Genomic DNA, 18,071 nt, shown 5'->3' on the forward strand with positions numbered 1-18,071 from the left:
TATATTCGTTACGCGGAGAAACCGCCCGGGGCCGCGCGGCGAGACCACCGGGTCGTATGGGACAGATTTCGTATACGAACGATCAAAGGTGATTGGTCCAAGCGCAAGTCATAGTTGGGGCGAGGGAGTGTAGGCTCAGGGGTGACGATGCGTGTACCCCGCGCATGCACGTGCGTGACCCTGTACGTGCTGTCCGTGCGTGACGTGCGTGATGCGTGTACGCCGGTACGTGCGTGTACGCCACGTCAACGTCGTGGTACGCCGGTGTACATCGTGACCCACACACAAAAATTCAACACACAACACACACGACCACACACACACACACAAGGAAACGCTACGTGCGGCACACACGCACGCGTCCATCACACATGCCGGGCCCACCGGGCGCGACACACGCAACCAGACACAGCCACGCAGAGGAGCGGCCACGTGCGCAATCAGCGCACGGCACGCACGATAACAAACACAACACATGACACGCACGTACATAGAAAACACATGCGCGCCGAAAACAACGACACACGCACACACAATTACGCACGCTGCGCAGCGAGCAGGACGCAGCCACCCCACGAAGCGCACACACACACACAACACAGCGGCCAACGTACACGGAGCCAGACACGACACACACACCGACGCACGCAGCGCCACAACACAAGCAACAAGACACCGGTTGCAGCGACGCACCACAACACAACCAACGGAAAAAGCACACGCAGCAGATACACACATGACCATGGCACACGCCGCACCCCCAAACAGCCGACATCACCCCGACGGCAAGAAAGGCCAAACCGACGTGGCGGGCGACGGGCACGCGTCGCGGGCATGGTGACACACAACACAACTCACGTACGCAGCACAGACACACAGAAGCGCGGGCGCTCATCAGCGGATGCAGCACCCGTCACGTTAGACGCAACAAACGCACACACCACACACAATGACACCAGCATCCACCAGCCACAACGTGCACCACGACACATCCACCACGAGCACGAGCACAACACACGACCACACAGAGCCCGCAAAAAACGCAAGCTCGCGCACAGATAGCATCAATATGATGTTCGTACGAAAGCACCGTCTAGAAAAAAGCTAAAGTCCATTTCGTTAGAAATCAAAATCAGTGGAACTTGGCGCCCCTGGGCGCGCCGGGGAGGGCCGGCCGGCGCCGCCGCGGGGGTGGGGGGAGGTATTTCCTGCTATTTTATATTGTGAAATATCATAATGTCATGAATCTGTATTCTATATCTGTCCAATATGAGGTTGAATCCAAACTATCAGGTGGTTGGTGAGATCGCAGGAGTCATAGACAGGCTGTTGTCGGTACTGTTCATTTATAACGAAAGAGTCACAAGACTAAACTAACTAGTAGAGGAGAGTGTAAAGTGGCCCACTCGTCGGTATACGTAGTCTGCTGGCCTGTGTGTTATTATAACTTATTAAATTATGTGTCACTCTAAACTGGGTGCTGTAATATGAGTGTACACCACCCGTATCACTCACACTGTATTGCTCTCACCGAGTAACTCACATGTATTCACGCTCACCGATGTACACTCACTGTATTCAATCATCTGTTACACTATCGACTGTATTCGTCACTTGTTTATATTTAGCCTCATCTGACATATTCAGAGCGCTGTAGAACGCATGAGGTGCGTTCGTGCGGTGGTCCGTCTTCCGTCCGTCAACAGTTGGGACATTGTAAATTAAAACGGCTCGAATACGAATTCGAATTTTGGGACGGTGGGGGGGTAATATCGAAAAGAGTTGATATCGAAGCTGGTAAAAGCTCAAAGGTCAAGAGGTGTAAAAAGGGAACATTTCATCCTTAATTTAAGGTCATAGGGAGGAAATCAGAATTGCGGCACAATGCTAAACGCTTGACCTAGGCTCGTGATAGGTCCGTGGTATAGCATCATGGTTAGAAAAATGCCATCACTGTGCCAAATTGCAGTCACCGGCCAAAGGTCATGGGGCACAGGGCAGATTTTAGACAATTCTGAAGTACATGGTCTACGAGCGATGAAAACTTTATGTTTCAGCATGGACCTAAATTTTTTTTCTTTATTGGAAAGACATAAATGTACTTTCGCATGACATGCAAGAGTAAGTGATCGATAACATTTTTGAACTCAAGAGAGGGTTAAAACATGGATTTGTTGACTGTTAACAAAGATGAACTGCTTATGCTATGTGATGTGAGGCTACAGTTGACGTTCAATTGCAAATAGACAGGGACCCAGGGGTCTAGCCTAGCTGGAAAAGAAACCAATTTCATGCATATCGCAATGATTCGTGTACATACCATCTAAGGAATGTAAATCTGGCGGCAGCCGCTGTGGGTGTGGATCCAAAGTGGGTCATGTTGAAAGCACCCAAAATGAGCTAGAATTACTGGAGAGAAAACCCCATAACCCTATTGAAAATTTATGCTATGGTCCCAGGGTAGGTATCGTGAAGGACTGCAAATAATTCAGTGTGGTGTATCCCACGCCCGCCAAGCCCAAAGAGGTAGATTAGCTGAGAGAACCCATGAAAACTATTGAAAATGTCGGCATGTCCATGTATAGGAATGGACACTGCAGAATTAGTGGATGGTGGCTGCCGCAGAGCTAAAAAGAAAGCGTTACTGCCAAAATGAGCTAGATTACTGGAAAGGACCTTTGGACCCATTAGAAATGTCCGGCATAGCTCAGTATCGTGAATGCCACTGCATAATAATTCAGTGTGGTGTATCGCAGACGCCCCAATTGCTCCCACCCCAAAATTGAGGCTAGATGCTTGAAAGACCTTTGGAAATCTCCCCGACCCCCCCACTGGAAAAATGTTCGCTTAGTCGCAGTATCGGAATGGCCACTGCCAGAATAATATCAGTTGTTGGTGTGCCACAGAGCCCTAACGCCCACCCGGGCTCATATATAGATAGATTCAGGCTGCAGAAGTAATATATCTATTATACTTGCTGATTACTAGGATAGGAAACACTGAATCATGTCAGCCTTGCTTCTCTACTTCTTCTTTTCATGTTGTTACATCTGCAGACTAAGAATCTTTCAACAAATCTCGAACTGACACAACAATTGATATTGATGACAAACCAAAATTAAAATTTCCATCAATAAAGCACTTCTTACTAACACTTTCATTCTCATAATACAGTGTAATATAGTGGCTATATAACGTATACGATGTATAGTCGCACTGCAGCGACCCCACTTGATGGGGACTAATAATCGAGAAGGAAAAACAGAGAAGTGTCTTCAAAATCTCATGCGGACAAGGAAAATCAACCTGAACAGTTTCTTCTCAATGGAAGCCATACAGCAAAATAAATAAAAATAAAAAATTATCACCGGTCATTATAACAAGTATTAACACAAAAGGTATATTCATTTACTATAAATGAAACATCATATGGCATACATTTACGAGACATTCCAAATCAACATTATAGCACGTCCCGATAGCAAATCCAAGTATTAAACATTTTTTATTCCTTCATTTCCAGTTCAGTACTCAAGTATATCAAAATCCTAAATTTATAATAATCAGCTATCAAATTTTAGTTCAAGCCATCAGTCTTATGTCATTTATATATTTGCTTTCTTAATTTACCACTTGCAGACCACCAGAAAATGAAAGTACAATTGGCTAATTAAAGGTTCTCACCATGTAATATAGAGCTGTCTCTTTACTTCTCTATTCTTAATCTCTCTCTCTCTTATCTCTCTCTCATCATCTCTCTCTATCTCTCTTTCTCTCTCTCTCATCTGTCTCTCGCTCTCTATCTCTCTCTCGCTCTGTTGTGTGTGTGGTGCGTGCGTGACGTGCGTGCGTGGGTGCGTGCGTCGCGTGCTGCTTGCGTGCGTGGTTGGGTAGCGTTGTGTGTGTACCGCGGGCGCGTGTGTGTATCCTCTGCTTCCTCTCTATGCATCTCTCTATCTCTGCTCTCTCTCTCTCTTCTCTCTCTCTTCGTCTCCTCTCTTCTTCTCTCCTGCTCGCGTCGTCGCGTGCGTGCGTGCGTGCGTGATTATTGATAAACTTGCACGCGACCATCAGAGGGCAACTGGCTTTTTGCTATTAGAGCCCCCTGCCACGCCGCCCCCTCTCCGCACTTTCCCCGACACCACCACCCTACTACGCTCGAACTCGACGCATATCCATGATAAGCATGCTTTAATATTGCGAAGTCATTAAAGTCTACAACAGCTGTTCATCTTTATTACTGTACCTACGGTATAAGCACCAAGCCTAGCTTCATTGATATTAGACTGTAATTAGTAGTAATAAGGGTTTCTGGTCTAATAGCCGTACCGGTTTATTTTACCGCCTAGCGCGCAATTTGTTACCGGCTATCAATTTGAAGAAACTCGCACAAGGCGGTAGAATCTAACTAACGAAAAATTCGTATGAAGCCATTACCATCAAACCTAGGCTATTGTGGTCACATTCAGAATTTTTTTTCCGGGGTGCGATGCCCGGACCTTCATAGCAGGGACTCGCGCCTTCGCCGCTCGCCTACGTCCGTGCCGAAAAACAGTATTACCTGGTCTATTCATTGTCAACTTACCGCTTTTGTCAAAGTTACAAGATAGAGCAGTTGATAATCTCTCATATTAAACAATTTGCAATTTTAATGAGAAAAGCATGAATTTTCATAGACATAAGTTTATAATTACCATGAGGTTTCTATTTTCAAGAATAGTGGAGGAAGTAAAGATTTGACGGGTCAGAAGGCGGGCGAAGAGGGTAAATCAAATTCCGCTAAGGTCCACGGGTCTTAATAGTTCAACGTTGCTTATTTTGAGAACAGAACAGCGTAGAAAAAACATTTAAGGTGTCGATCCACTAAATTGGGGATGACCATATTATTTGTGATCTTTGAGATCGCCAGAGATCTCCAAGACATGCATTTCGGCCTAAGGTAAGTTAAAATTGACCAAAAAATAAGAAATCAGTTGAATTGAAATAACACACAGAGTGTCATTCAAATGATTTAAGATTCCCATATATTTGAATGATCATTTCAAGTTGCCAGCACTTGTACCGCTGGCCAGATTGTCCTGTCTTGTGCTGACCAACCACTGGTATGCTCTTGGCTAAGGAGTGCCATAAGATCTGGCAGCCACTCACGAGAGGACAAATTGTGATCAGGTCGGCCGTGGGTCTACACACCGAGATGGCACGATTTAAGTAGCTGGGAGACTGGCTGGAAGACATCGGATCTGACGAACGCCTGGTAGCCAAAGCGACATTGGCGAATTCCGGAAACAGAGAAATTTGTGATACATGCCAGGGCATGTCATGCCAAGACACCATGTACACCAGTCATCAGCTGAAGCCTATTTACAGTCTCAACAGCTTACAATGAAGACTGCACATCCGATAATACTAATGCCATTACGTAGATAGTCATTCTTTAGGAAGTGGTGCCTACACCAGTGTCCACTATTAGACTACTGGCTAAGGCCATGTCATTGTGCTCCTTGCTGCGGGTCATCAGGTCATGTGTGGGAAGTAATGTGCTATCTGTACGTGGAATCCGTGACGCAGGTCAATGGCCCTGTTGTTGCCGCTAGATCGACACGGCATACTGCCAGGGGTTCCCGTACACATCGTCAGGTAACGACGTCTGCTGGAAAAACACCCAGATGTCCTAAGGCAGAATTCAAGTCGGGAATTGTGTGGTGCGCAAAACCCAGCACAAGTTCTGCTATGAGCAGCTTGACCAGCTCCATGAGTAAAACAATGCAATGATGATAGGATTCTGGTGGGCTATAGTCGCTGACAGGCAATCCAGAAGCACCAGAACGCTGGATGTAGCAGGGCCAGGAAATTGCGCAGGCATTACTACAGGAAGTTTTGAGGAACATGCTTATAAAGCAACAGGGTGAGAACTGTTGAACTGGACACACCTCACCATGACCAGCAACCTGAGAGCTGCAGCCAGCATTCCTGAAAGGAGGTTAAGGCACCTTTAGATGAAACAGTGCTGCAAAGGAGATGGGATATCACATTTTAGAACACAGCAAACCTACTAGCCATTGAACAAGGGACATCATGGACACCCCAAGTGGCTAAAATGGTGAGAAGGATTGAGACGGTTTGTGGAGAGATACGACACTACGGCTCGGAGACAGAAAAGGTGTAAGAACAGTGATCCACAGACGACACAGTCTTGCCACTTTGCAGTAGCGACCGGCATAGATTGGAAGTGCAAAACAGAGGCACAGCCTCGCAGCACGGAGAGAGTGACTGCTGCGTCTCTTTCGTAGCTGTAAAATCTCCTTGTGAAACTCGAGAGGAGACATCGACATTGATCTTGCTCGCCATGGAAGACATTGCAGCCCGCAGCTGTGGGCGAGACGTGACGAAAATGCGGGTGGTGTGGCGGGGGTTGAAAGGCGAGGTCACTCGCTGCCTGGAATGCAGATCGGCTCGAAATATATTAGTGTGACGCTGTGTGCAACAAGTTTTGATAGTGAGCTGTGGTTCAAATACACTAAATCTGGGACATCGAAAGGACATTTAAAGAGTATACAGAAGAGGTGTTATGCAACCATACATCTCGGAGTGCACTCGAGATAAGGCAGCCGACATAGACCTTGATTGGGATGTATACCTACTGCAGCCGAAAGCCTACTCAGGAACGAATAGGGAAAAGGGCATCAGAAAACAGAGTGTGCTCCTTCTACTGTGATGCCAAAGACGGAAGGACAAGCTTCGAGAAACAAAACGAATTGTTGCTTTCCTGTCACGAGGGGGGGGCTGGGTCGACATTTCATGCTAGCAATCCACGTAAGGACACGTATGCAACAGTTGGAAGTGTGGGTCCGTGTCTCCTCTGCCGAGACATCGATACCCTCCGCCCACTGTCGCCGGGGCGGGCGAGTGTGGAGAGCACGGGTGACACTTGTCTACTCTGCGCAGAATGCTGTGCAAAAAGGGGTGTAAGAAGGATGACATAGCGCGTACCGAGTTGATACTGATAGTGGTGAACTGGCTGTGGGTTAAGTTCAGCAAGATAGCTCTTGATGAGCTGTGGGTTGCCCTTTGGTGTTGGTCAGTTTTTCGGACTAGTAGCTTTCTACGTAAATGTTGCCAATCCAATAAATTAAACACAGTGTCCTACTCGTCGCCAGTCTGCTTAGGCGTGTACTAGTCGGACTGTGAAACTTGTATCTGCAATTCGCTGGAAGGAAAGAAGAATGACTGGAAGACATTGAAGACTTTTCAGAGGTGAATGAACGCTTAAGTGAACTCCTTATGGCATGCGCGAGTGAGGTCAGTGGAAGGATAATGATTTATTGGGCTAAGAAGCGTTTGTGGTGCTGCTGTATGACCGAAACCATGAGACAACGGAAGTGAATGATGCCAAGAACAGCTCTTCACACAGAAGTGCTAGACTCTATAGACATTCCATCAAGGGACACGCGGGCCACCCAGTGCAACATCCAGCGCTGGTATTGTAGCAGGCAAGCCATTAGAGACCAGGCATTGGTCATGATTGGCAGAGAATTCCAGAACCATCTGACTGTGGGCTGGACAAAGAGAAACTGGTGGACAGCTCTTTGACCACTCTCCTAAAAGCAGCAAAATCGTGCTGAATTGATCCATTGTCGGTACGAGAAAGCGTGCATGGAGCTGCATGTTCCAAAGCGCTATGTGCTGTGCTGTTGTGCTGTGTGCGTGCTTGTGTGTGACTGTGTGTGTGTGTTCTGAGTTCTGTTTTGACCATTACATAAATATTATAAAAATTAGGATATTCGACTTTTGACGTAATTCGAACCTTGGACCTTAACCACTCAATGCATGATCCTTGAGTTCTGAATCTCAAAACGCATACCAAATGAAATGGATGCCATCCCAATGTTAGTTGAATTGGGACAGCCGTTAAACCTTTTTGTCTATACTGTTTGGTTTCAAAATTAAGAGTTTTGCAAACATTAGACCCCGGGTGGACTGGCGGCACTCTTGGATTTTGACTGTCTCTCACGGTCCTCATGAGGTCAAATCTGATTTCCCTCACAATCTTGAAAATAAACATCATGGGATATATGATCTAGGGAGTGGTAGAGAATTTTACATGCTTGTTCTCATATAAGCACAATTGTTAGTGGTCTAATGCTGCGCTAAGAACGTGCTCCTAGATATATGCCTGAGCGCGAATGCGTGATGGAAGGGTGGCTCTTCATTCGTATATGCAGTGAGTTTTAGCATCAGGGAGAGGACCTGACGTCACGGGTGAGCGCGTGTCGGCTCTGCGGACTTGTTTATTATGTACGCGTTTTGCTGTATTTTTCTAGTTCATTAATCGCATTTACTATTTGCTATTCGCCGGGGGGGCTAATTAAGGCAAATATTTCCATGCATGTTATTTTAACAGTACAAATTTCATAACAACAAATAGTTTTTACAACAATAAAAAAATTTTTTTAATAGGGTTAGGGTAACAATGCACCATAAAACAGGAGTTTCAGGCACGCGATTTGTATCACCAATGGGATTTGGGAGGTATGCAGAATGCAGAAGGTTGCTGAAATGATGTGTACGCAACTGCGTATCTGCATATCTGCGCCTAACAAATGTGTCACTACGCACGACTGAAATTTTACGTTCATAACCGTAGCAACACACCTCAGATGAGCCCAGTCGCTCTGCTGCTCTTGTTTTACTTATGTTATGTCTCATCTATATTTTGTCTCATCAGCTGTTAGGCTACTTTCACCTATATTTTGTCTCATTACCTGTGTGTTTACTTTCGCCTATATTTTTTCTCATTACCTGTTTGTCTACTCACACCTGGATTTTGTCTCATCACCTGTTTGTGTATACTCTCACCTATATTTAGCCTTACAACCTGTTTGTCTACTCGCACCTGTGTCTTATCTCAGCACTAGTGTGTATACTCTCACCCATGTTTTACTCTCGCCTGTATGGCATCTCAATATGCGTGTGCGTTCACCTCTATGCGCTCTCCCCTGTGCTCTGTACTTACCGCTGTCGTCTGCTGCAGGGTGATGTACTTGCTTGGTTACATTCCCAACGACAACCGGCTCTACCTGGGAGACAAGGAGTTGAATGTGAGCAGCTTCTCTCTGCTGCTCTCCGTGCTCGAGTACCAGACGGCTGTCATGCGGCGCGACTTTGAGACGGCCGACAAGGTCCTGCCCACCATTCCCAAGGAGCAGCGTACGCGGGTCGCACACTTCCTGGAGAAGCAGGTGGGTTGCCGACAGAGCGCGTCTATCCCTGGATGGCCGGCGCATGTCGTCGTGAACGTGCACCAACGGCTAGATGAGGGAGAACGCTAGTGCCAGGTTGCCGGAGCGAAAAACCACGCGAAAAACGCCTCGATGATCGTATTCATGTCGTACATGACAAAATGATATCCATGGATGTTTTGTTAGCTCATCTGACGTAGTCAGATGCAGCTTGTAGAATCGCATGATCGTCCGTCCGTCCGGCCGTGCGTGCGTCAACAGTTGGGCACAAATCTTAACCGCTTGACGTACGGTCACGATATTCGGGACGTTGGGGGGATCGTTAAAACGAGTTGGGATGTCGAAGCTGGGGGGTCAAAGGTCAAAGGTCAAGAGGTGTAAAAGAAGGGGGAACATTGACTCCTTAACTTAAGGTATAGGGAGGAAATGCAGAATTGCGGCACAAATCTAAACGGCTCGACCTAGGCTCGTGATAGTCGGTGTATAGCATCATGGTAGGACAAAGAACTATCACTGTGCGAAATTGAGTTCAGCAGGTCAAAGGTCAAATGGGCACAGGCAGATTTAGACATTTCTGAGGACATGGTCTGACGAGCGATTGAAAAATACTTTTTGTTTCAGGCGTGACCTAGCATTTTTATGGCTTTGTTGAAAGGACATGATATGTACTTTCCGCGCTGACTGCAACAGTAAGGTCGGATAACCTTTTGACCCTCATGAGGAGGGTTAAACATGGATTTGTTTTCTCACTGCGTTGTGCGAGGTACCTGTGGCGCCTGCTGGCAAAGCTCGCCATTTTACAGTGAATCCACACATAACTCTTACTTGCAACACGCTTACTATAGGAGAAATGACATACTTATAATATAAGATTCTGTGTGTACATTGATGAAAGTAGTTTGGATTACAGTCAACTAGGCACTCAAAATAATACGCCAGGAAGTGAGGCTGCCGGATTTCCAGACTTAATTTTCTCACTCAAAATTTCTGGACGGCCAATATAGACGCAAGGTTGTACGTTCTTTAAGGCTTATTCGGTTGGCACGCTAATCACTGGCCTAGCCTGTACTGAAATTAGTTTAGAGATATTTGCTATCGTATTGCTGTAAATTGTAATCTTGCACGAGCTGCTCTGCCTCTGGTTGTATCAACCATGAAGCTATTTTTAACGAACCAGATGTGCCTCGCAAGGGGTTTAATGTACCTTATTACCTGACACCATAGAACGCACGTTATGTATAGTAATAATATAGTAATTATTCGCTCCTGCTTTTTGCAATCCGTCGTCACACTGACAGCTGCTATTGCTGCAATGCTTTTGCTGACCGATGCAATGATGCCTTTGATAGCGGCCCGCCATCTATCGGAATTTTATTACACTAGTTTGAAGTGTTGTTTTTTTGGGTTAGAAATGAACGTATGTATAGGACGTCTTGCTATGCACAAATGAATTTATCAGCAGAACACCAGACACCAGATGAGCCCTGTCGCTCTGCGGCACTTGTTTAGTTTAACACAATCGCGCGTGTGTGCAAATGTGCAGATGCACAATCTATGCTTGCATGTGCATGCTATGGTGGTTGGCAGGCATATAGGAATATTAAGAGTACGATAACAACAACTGTGTTATCATCTTCCTCTTGGTATTTATATAATCTGCCTGAACTTAACTGCTAGTGGCGTTATTGCAGCGGCTGCTACTATTGTTGCTGTAGGGTTTCAGGTCTCAGGCTCTGGCAGTGTCGTGTGATCCGGAACATCGATTCGAACTCTCACTGCAGCTTGGCGAGCTCAAGATAGCATACACCCTCGCACAGGAGGCCCAGGTATGTAATGATGACCTGACGAGCCATTAGGACATAATGACATAATTGATATGTCATTGATAACCCTAACCCTAACCTGTATTATAACGGTCAAGGCAAATACCAAGTTTTCTTACCAGACAGGTGCCCCTTCTGTGGAGGTTGTTTCATTGTATGACTGCCACTCAATGGAAATGCCAAGTGTCCTTTGTAGACAGAACTCTTGCAGGGCGCGACAAACCCGCTTGCCTCCGTGCCCGGGGCAACCAAAATTCGCCCCCAGGCAAGTAGCTTGAAATTGCACTTGCCGGTTTGGGCAAGCAAGTTTTTTTTTATTGAATGTCTAGAAATAATGATATTTTTCTGTTTCCACCCGTCCCTTGCATTGTTTTGCACAGACATAAGCTGCGTTGCTGCGACGAGATTTGAATGAAAAAAACAATGCGAATGAAACAATCGGTGCATACAGTCATATACACAACATGCACACAGCAACATGTAAACCCGGCCCCCAAGCCAGGCATGGTCGTTACGTGATCAGCTACCTCAAATGCAAACTCCACGACAGATGGCGCTCTTGCTCTGGCTCAATTCACCACTGCCACAAGTAGATTTCCATTACAATTTGTAACGCTTTTTTACTACAAGTTTTACAGCAGCCACGTTACTCGTATCCTATGTAATAAGATTTGTACTAATAAAAGTTGCAAATATATTAAATCCAATCATTATTTTATGAAAAATTTGATAAAATAGTGATACGAAATAGTGCGCGTATTGTGCGCCCATTTACTACTTTCAAATCATTACGCTGTTTACTAAACTAAGTTCACGTGTTTATTTTATATTTATCATGAATTTTTCGGATGCTTGCCAATATACCTAATTCTCGAATATTGTCTTTGATAAATTTTTGCGTATTCAGCTTAAAACATCTAAATTTGTCCACCAACAAACATGCAAAACATAGAAATTTCTTATTTTTTGTTCGGCGGCGACTTCGCGGCCATTGGATTGCCATTCGCTGGATTTTCCCAGAGCTCCGCCCACTTTAAAAATAGTACCAGCCTTGTGGCAGTGGTATCCTGAGTTGTACGAAGGGGGCACTGCATGCAGTTTGCCTCAAATGTTTGCCCCTCTATTGCAGCCTGTGAACGAGGATTATCTTTGCTGAAGTACACAAAAACAGATACACTGTATCAGGTGTAGAAATTAACTTTTGAACAAGGGAGTCCAACAGACTCCCTGCCCTCAACAGGAGGGAGTCTGCAGTCTGAAGTTCAAAACTAAAGCATAACAACAATAACGCATGTGCTTATTTTGAAGATTTATGCGATGCACGCGTGCCACATTTTCTTTGGATATTTGCTGCAAAAATACCGTAATTCCGCGAGGCTGTGCTCTGGAACGAACTAGTTAGTATAGCAGAATTTTCACACGGACTCCTGCATATGTCAAATCAGGGAGTCCGACAGTAAATCAGGGAGTATTTGACTCCGGACTCCCGTTAATTTTGCACTGCGCTGTCAGTCTATTATATCTGCATGCATGCACTGCTATATTCTCTGCGCATACGATCCAGCCCCAAATAGATTTGAACATATTTTATTAATTTATTGTGAGAGTGTGGTGGGTTTTTAGCTCATCTGACATAGTCAGATGCAGCTTGTAGAATCGCTTGATCGTCCGTCCGTCCGTGCGTCCGTCCGGTCGTCCGTCCGTCCGTCAACAGTTGGGCACAAATCTTAACCGCTCGACGTACGGTCACGATATTCGGCACATTGGGGGGGGATCGTCGAAACAGGCGAGTTGTGGCTGTCTTGAGCTGGGGGGAGCGCGAGAGGTCAAAGGTCAGACGGTGTCTGTAGAAGACAGGGGAACAGTTCACCACTTAACTTAAAGGGTTGGGAGGAGGGAATCAGAAATTTGCGGGCACAAATTACACGGCTCGACCGTAGGCTCGATGATGAGTCTGGTGTATAGCAGTCAGATGGTAGGAAAAGCCAGTCACTTGTTGCGCGAAAGTTGGAGGTCAGCAGGTCAAGGTCCAACTGGGAACAGGGCACGATTTTAGACATTTTCCTTGAGGGACATGGGTCTGACGGAGCGGATGAAAAACTTTTTTGTGGTTCAGCGGTGACCCAGCGCATTTTTATGCTTTATTGAAATGGACCATGAAGGTGTCCGCTTCCGTGCATGATTTTGCCATGCGAAGAAGTAAGGTGTCGGGATAACCTTTTGACCGCTCAAGAGGAGGGTTCAAACGCTGCGTTTGTATGACTTGTGTTCGAACTAAAAGGAGGAGGGTGGTGCTTGCCTAATTAGAGCCCCTCCCCCACCCTCCGCCCTTCGCGCCTCCCCTATCACGACCCCTCGTCACCCCCTCCCCACCGCCTTCCCCTCCCTGCCCTCTCCCCCACCCTATCCCCCCACCCCGTTTTATTTTAGCACCCTGCGATTGCTAAAACAGGTTTGACTGTGTATAAATCTGGAAGATTCCATAAAAAAGTCCATGTCACTCCGAAGAATTTCTGATTTCGTAAAATGTTTTTAGACTCGGCAAATAAGTCAATGGTTTTCAGTCTGAACAGAAGTGGAAGCAGCTGGCAGAGTTGGCCACCTCCAAGTGCCAGTTCCAGCTGGCACAGGAGTGTCTCCACCACGCTGAGGACTACGGCGGGCTGCTTCTGCTAGCAACCTCTGCTGGCAACGCGGACATGGTCGAGAAGCTGGGGCAGACCTCGCAGGCTACCGGCAAAAACAACGTTGCCTTCCTGTCTTACTTCCTGCTTGGAGAGTGAGTAGTAAGAACAATGTCGAAAGTGATGTGCGAGAACACTGTAGGAACGTTGTGGGAATGTGGTAGTTTTGTTGTGTACTTAGTAAGCAATAAGAACACTGGTGTGCGATAAAAGGAACACACAGAGTCCATAAATGGTTGTTAGTCATTCTGCGCATTATAGGCAAAACGACGACTGAAGTAATTTTTAAGGTAGGCCTATTTTTAAGAAATACCTTCTGAGTAAAAAATTCAATTTTAATAGAAATTTAAATTAACCTTATTAAAAAATACTAGCCTTCATTGTATGCTATTGTGTTGTGCATTTGAATCACATTACGTTGCACAGTTTTAATTGCAATCTCTGCTTGCAGAAAGGAAAAATGTCTGGAGGTGCTTATCAACACTGATAGACTTCCAGAGGCTGCCTTCTTTGCGAGATCATATCTGCCAAGCCAGGTGTCACGGTATGTAGATGCTCACATAAGCCGCGTTCACACGTAGCAAGAAATTCGGTATTTAGCGTTCATACGAGGCAACATGGGCGGTCCAAGAAATAGGAATCTAAATAGATTCGGTATTTGTTGAAATACGCGGCTTCCCAGATGTCGAAGTATTTGCCGTGCTTGAGAGATTCCGAATCTCTTGGACCGCGTATTTCTCTCGTGTGAATGCTAAATACTGAATTTCTGAAGCCGCGTATTTTATAGAATGTCCGCGCTCGACAGTTCCAGTGTAACGCGAGTGGAACTGTTGAGCGCGGACCAGTCTAAATATTAAATCGGCAGTTGGTGCACATTGCATTGTTTAATTCGCATTGTTCGCTTGATTGTTTGCTTGGACGCATGGTTTTTTTTCAGTGTACTAAAGCAGCTCGCAGCTCGCAAATACGGCATTTTTGGAGCCGCGAATCAGCGTGTGAATGCTCGGTCGCGAATTTGTCTCAGATTCGGTATCTCGCAAATACCGTATTTCATAAATACGGAGTCTCGTGTGAACGCAGCTATACTCTCCTCCTACATGCACGGTGCCCTGCTTTTTACTGCACACCGATAGATGACGTGATTAGTTTAGTTGGATACATGAGTAAAATGTTGCTAGAGCAACTACTGTATTATTGCCTTTAAATATAGTAAAAATGTACAGTTATTCTTGTAAGTTTACGAATGCACCCATGCTGGATGGAAGTGATCACTAACAACCCTGTAATCATTTAGCCATGATAAATCGCACGTGTTAATGTATATCAATATTGGATTCATATCTCTTATTACTGGGCGGGAGTTGATGTGTAGAGAAAGTTAATGCATTGATACTTGATACTGAAACATCCTAGTATGTGCCTGACCGCCTAGATGCGTCGGTATCACTTGCAGGGTGCTGCAACAGTGGAAGGAATCGCTGAGCAAGACTAACAAGAAGTCGGCAGAGTCGTTGGCTGACCCCGCCGAATACGAGAACCTCTTTCTAGGTCTGCGAGAAGCCGTCCTGACGGAGCAGTTCTTGGAGCGGGAGCAGCAGGGCAGTCGGCCGGCGTGTGCCTACCCACTTGTGACCGTACGTGTGCGAATTCATTCCGCCGACTTGTCATGCTGGAAGAACTTGATGTCAATGTTGATGTCCCGATTTTGCCACCATATTGAGTTGACCATTTTCTTATCTCTGTTGTTTACCGGCCAGGTCCCACCTCTCTATGATCTGTCCTCGGCTTGCATTTGGTGTGTGCTTCTTCCATCTTATACACGCACGCTCGCACACATATACGATACAGATAGCTCACAATGTGATCTGTATCATTCACTATACATACACCTTTCACCATATGATACGCATTGCGAACTGCGATATTTTCAAGAGAAACTTCCTAGCAAACTATACTCTCAACCGGGACTGTACCGATCATGTGAACGCTTGTAAATCAGCCTCGTGGAGTGCTAAGTAAACAACTGCTATTTAATTGTGAATTTGCTTTTTTTTAATTTTTAGCTCAGCTGACGAAGTCAGATGCAGCTTGTAGAATCTCATGATTGTCCGTCCGTCCGTGCGTCCGTCAACAGTTGAGCACAAATCTTAACCGCTCGACGTACGGTCTTGATATTTGGGACGTCGGGGGGGATCGCGAAAAGGACTCGGGATGTCGAATTTGGGGGGTCAAGGGTCAAAGGTCAAGATGTGTCAATGGAGGGGGAATATTTCTTCCTTAACTTAAGGTATAGGAGGAAATACGGAATTGCGGCACAAATCTCAACGGCTTGACCTACGCTCTTAATATTCGATGTATAGTCAGGGATGAGATTCTTCCGCGGATCCGCGGAAATCCGCGGATTTGACAGTCCCAGGGGTCGATTTTGTGAAACGTCTAAATTCGTTGAGAAAATTGGGAGGGGGGTAACAATGTAACAATTTAAATTATATACCCTCAACAGCACCTGACTGTAGACTGTAGAGTGTAGACAGTAGGCTGACAGCGAAGTATACAGTGTATCTGTTTTTGCGTACCAGAAAGGAAAATCCTCGTCACAGGAGCTGCAGTTAGAGGGGCAAACTTTGAGGTGCTGATCACGTAACGACCATGCCTGCGCCTGGGGGCTCTTTACATCGTTGCTGTGATGCATGTATCTGTGGCATAGGACATTATGCACTGATTGTTACATTCGCATGTGTGTTTTTTCATTTCAAATTGCGTCGCAGCAAGGCAGCTTATGTTCTGCAGTAAAACACATGCAAGCGGACGAGTGGAAACAGAAAAATATCTATTAGTCTAGACATTTAATAAAAATTTGTCCCTATTTCAGCCCGCTGATTTCTCCATTATATAAGTTTCGTTTGTTCTTTTGACAACTTGAAGAAGGCTGATTCAAGAGTCTTCCATGTATAATGTGTTCAGAATAGCTAGAATGCAGCCAAATTGCACATTCTTTTAAAAAATTACGCGGGTTAGGCATGGCCCCGGACCCCCCTAGCATGGCCGATGCTATTACGTCCTCGCATGCTCGCTCCTCTGTTTGCTAATTAAAATTTCAGCTGAAAATTAAATATCCATCTATCCCATGTATAGTGTGATGGGAAGGGCAAACGGCCATCACCAGACGCGAAATTGGAGGTCCACAGGCAAAGGGCAGTGGAAAGTCATGTACTTAGACATTTTTCTGAGGACATGGTCTAACGCGACCGGAAAGTGCCAAACTTTTTTGTCTGTTAGCCGCTGACCTACCGTTTTTATCACTTTATTTGAAAGGACCATGAATCTACTTTCACAGCTGACGTGCGAGAGGTAAGTGTCTCGCTTGTGATAACTTTTTTGCCCTCATAGAGCGAGGGTTAAACCATGGATTTGTTGACTGTTTTAACAAATGACTGAACTGACTTTTGCTATTAGAGCCCTCTCCACCCGCCACCTACCCCCACCCTCCCCCTAACAAAACACCCACCCTTCCCCCACCACCACCACTACGCCTTCAGCGCTTCGAACAGAGTATTATCTACATTCTAATAGCCAATGCGATCTAGACTACTGGCTCAGAATAAACATTGTATAAGGCTTAAACAAGATCAACAATCCAGTATGGATATCATTTTGTCATGTACGACGAATTTAAATACGATTGCACATCGCAATGAGCGAGGCAGAGTAATATCATCGTGAAAGCTTCTATGGAGGAATTAAGGAAGGGCAAGCCAGGCTACAAGCAGCCAACATGATATTGCTATGTCAAGGGCTGGCCGAGCTCTGCAAGCAATCAAGGCAGCTGACCAGCAGAAACTAGGTTATTTATTCAGAAATGCTCATGCCACTGCTAAACGGAGCAGACCGTTGACTGATTATACCTGGATGATGGATCACACAACTGGACAAGGCCAAAGGCCTAGAAATAGGCGAAACCTACATTAATGACAAAGCTGGCCTTAAGTTTATCGAATGCATTGCTGATTGTACGCGTCACGAAATGGATGAAAAAATAAACGATGCTAGCTTTTTCAGCTTTATCATGGACGGGTCAACAGACATAGCTGGTGATGAGCAGGAAAGCATATTATATGTTAGATATGTCCACAAAGGAAAAGCAACAGAGATGTGAATGTGTTTTAATGTTTCAATATTTTTTTGGTCCAGTAACATATCATTCGGTCTGGTAAAAATCTATTTTTTACTGGACCGAATGTCCAGTAAAGGATTTTGTCTTTTGGCGAGGACTGCATTAAAGTTACACAGCTTTATCTTTATTACTGTACTACCAGTAGGTATAG

The 18,071-nt window shown here is 45.6% G+C and overlaps 1 protein-coding gene across 1 annotated transcript in view; it reads left to right on the forward strand.

The window, feature by feature from the left end:
- The first annotated feature begins 1,384 nt into the window (after window positions 1-1,384).
- Window positions 1,385-18,071, forward strand: part of LOC106811285 (coatomer subunit beta'-like) — a 40,795-nt gene continuing 24,108 nt past the window's right edge. The window contains exons 1-6 of the mRNA XM_014814852.1: window positions 1,385-1,412; window positions 9,032-9,239; window positions 10,955-11,065; window positions 13,627-13,841; window positions 14,198-14,290; window positions 15,200-15,380. Coding sequence (XP_014670338.1) covers window positions 9,036-9,239; window positions 10,955-11,065; window positions 13,627-13,841; window positions 14,198-14,290; window positions 15,200-15,380 — 804 coding nt within the window. The 5' untranslated portion in view covers window positions 1,385-1,412; window positions 9,032-9,035. The remainder of the gene's footprint in view (window positions 1,413-9,031; window positions 9,240-10,954; window positions 11,066-13,626; window positions 13,842-14,197; window positions 14,291-15,199; window positions 15,381-18,071) is intronic.

This window comes from Priapulus caudatus, unplaced genomic scaffold (genome assembly GCF_000485595.1).
Source record: "Priapulus caudatus unplaced genomic scaffold, Priapulus_caudatus-5.0.1 Scaffold524, whole genome shotgun sequence".
Lineage (NCBI taxonomy): Eukaryota > Metazoa > Priapulida > Priapulimorpha > Priapulimorphida > Priapulidae > Priapulus > Priapulus caudatus.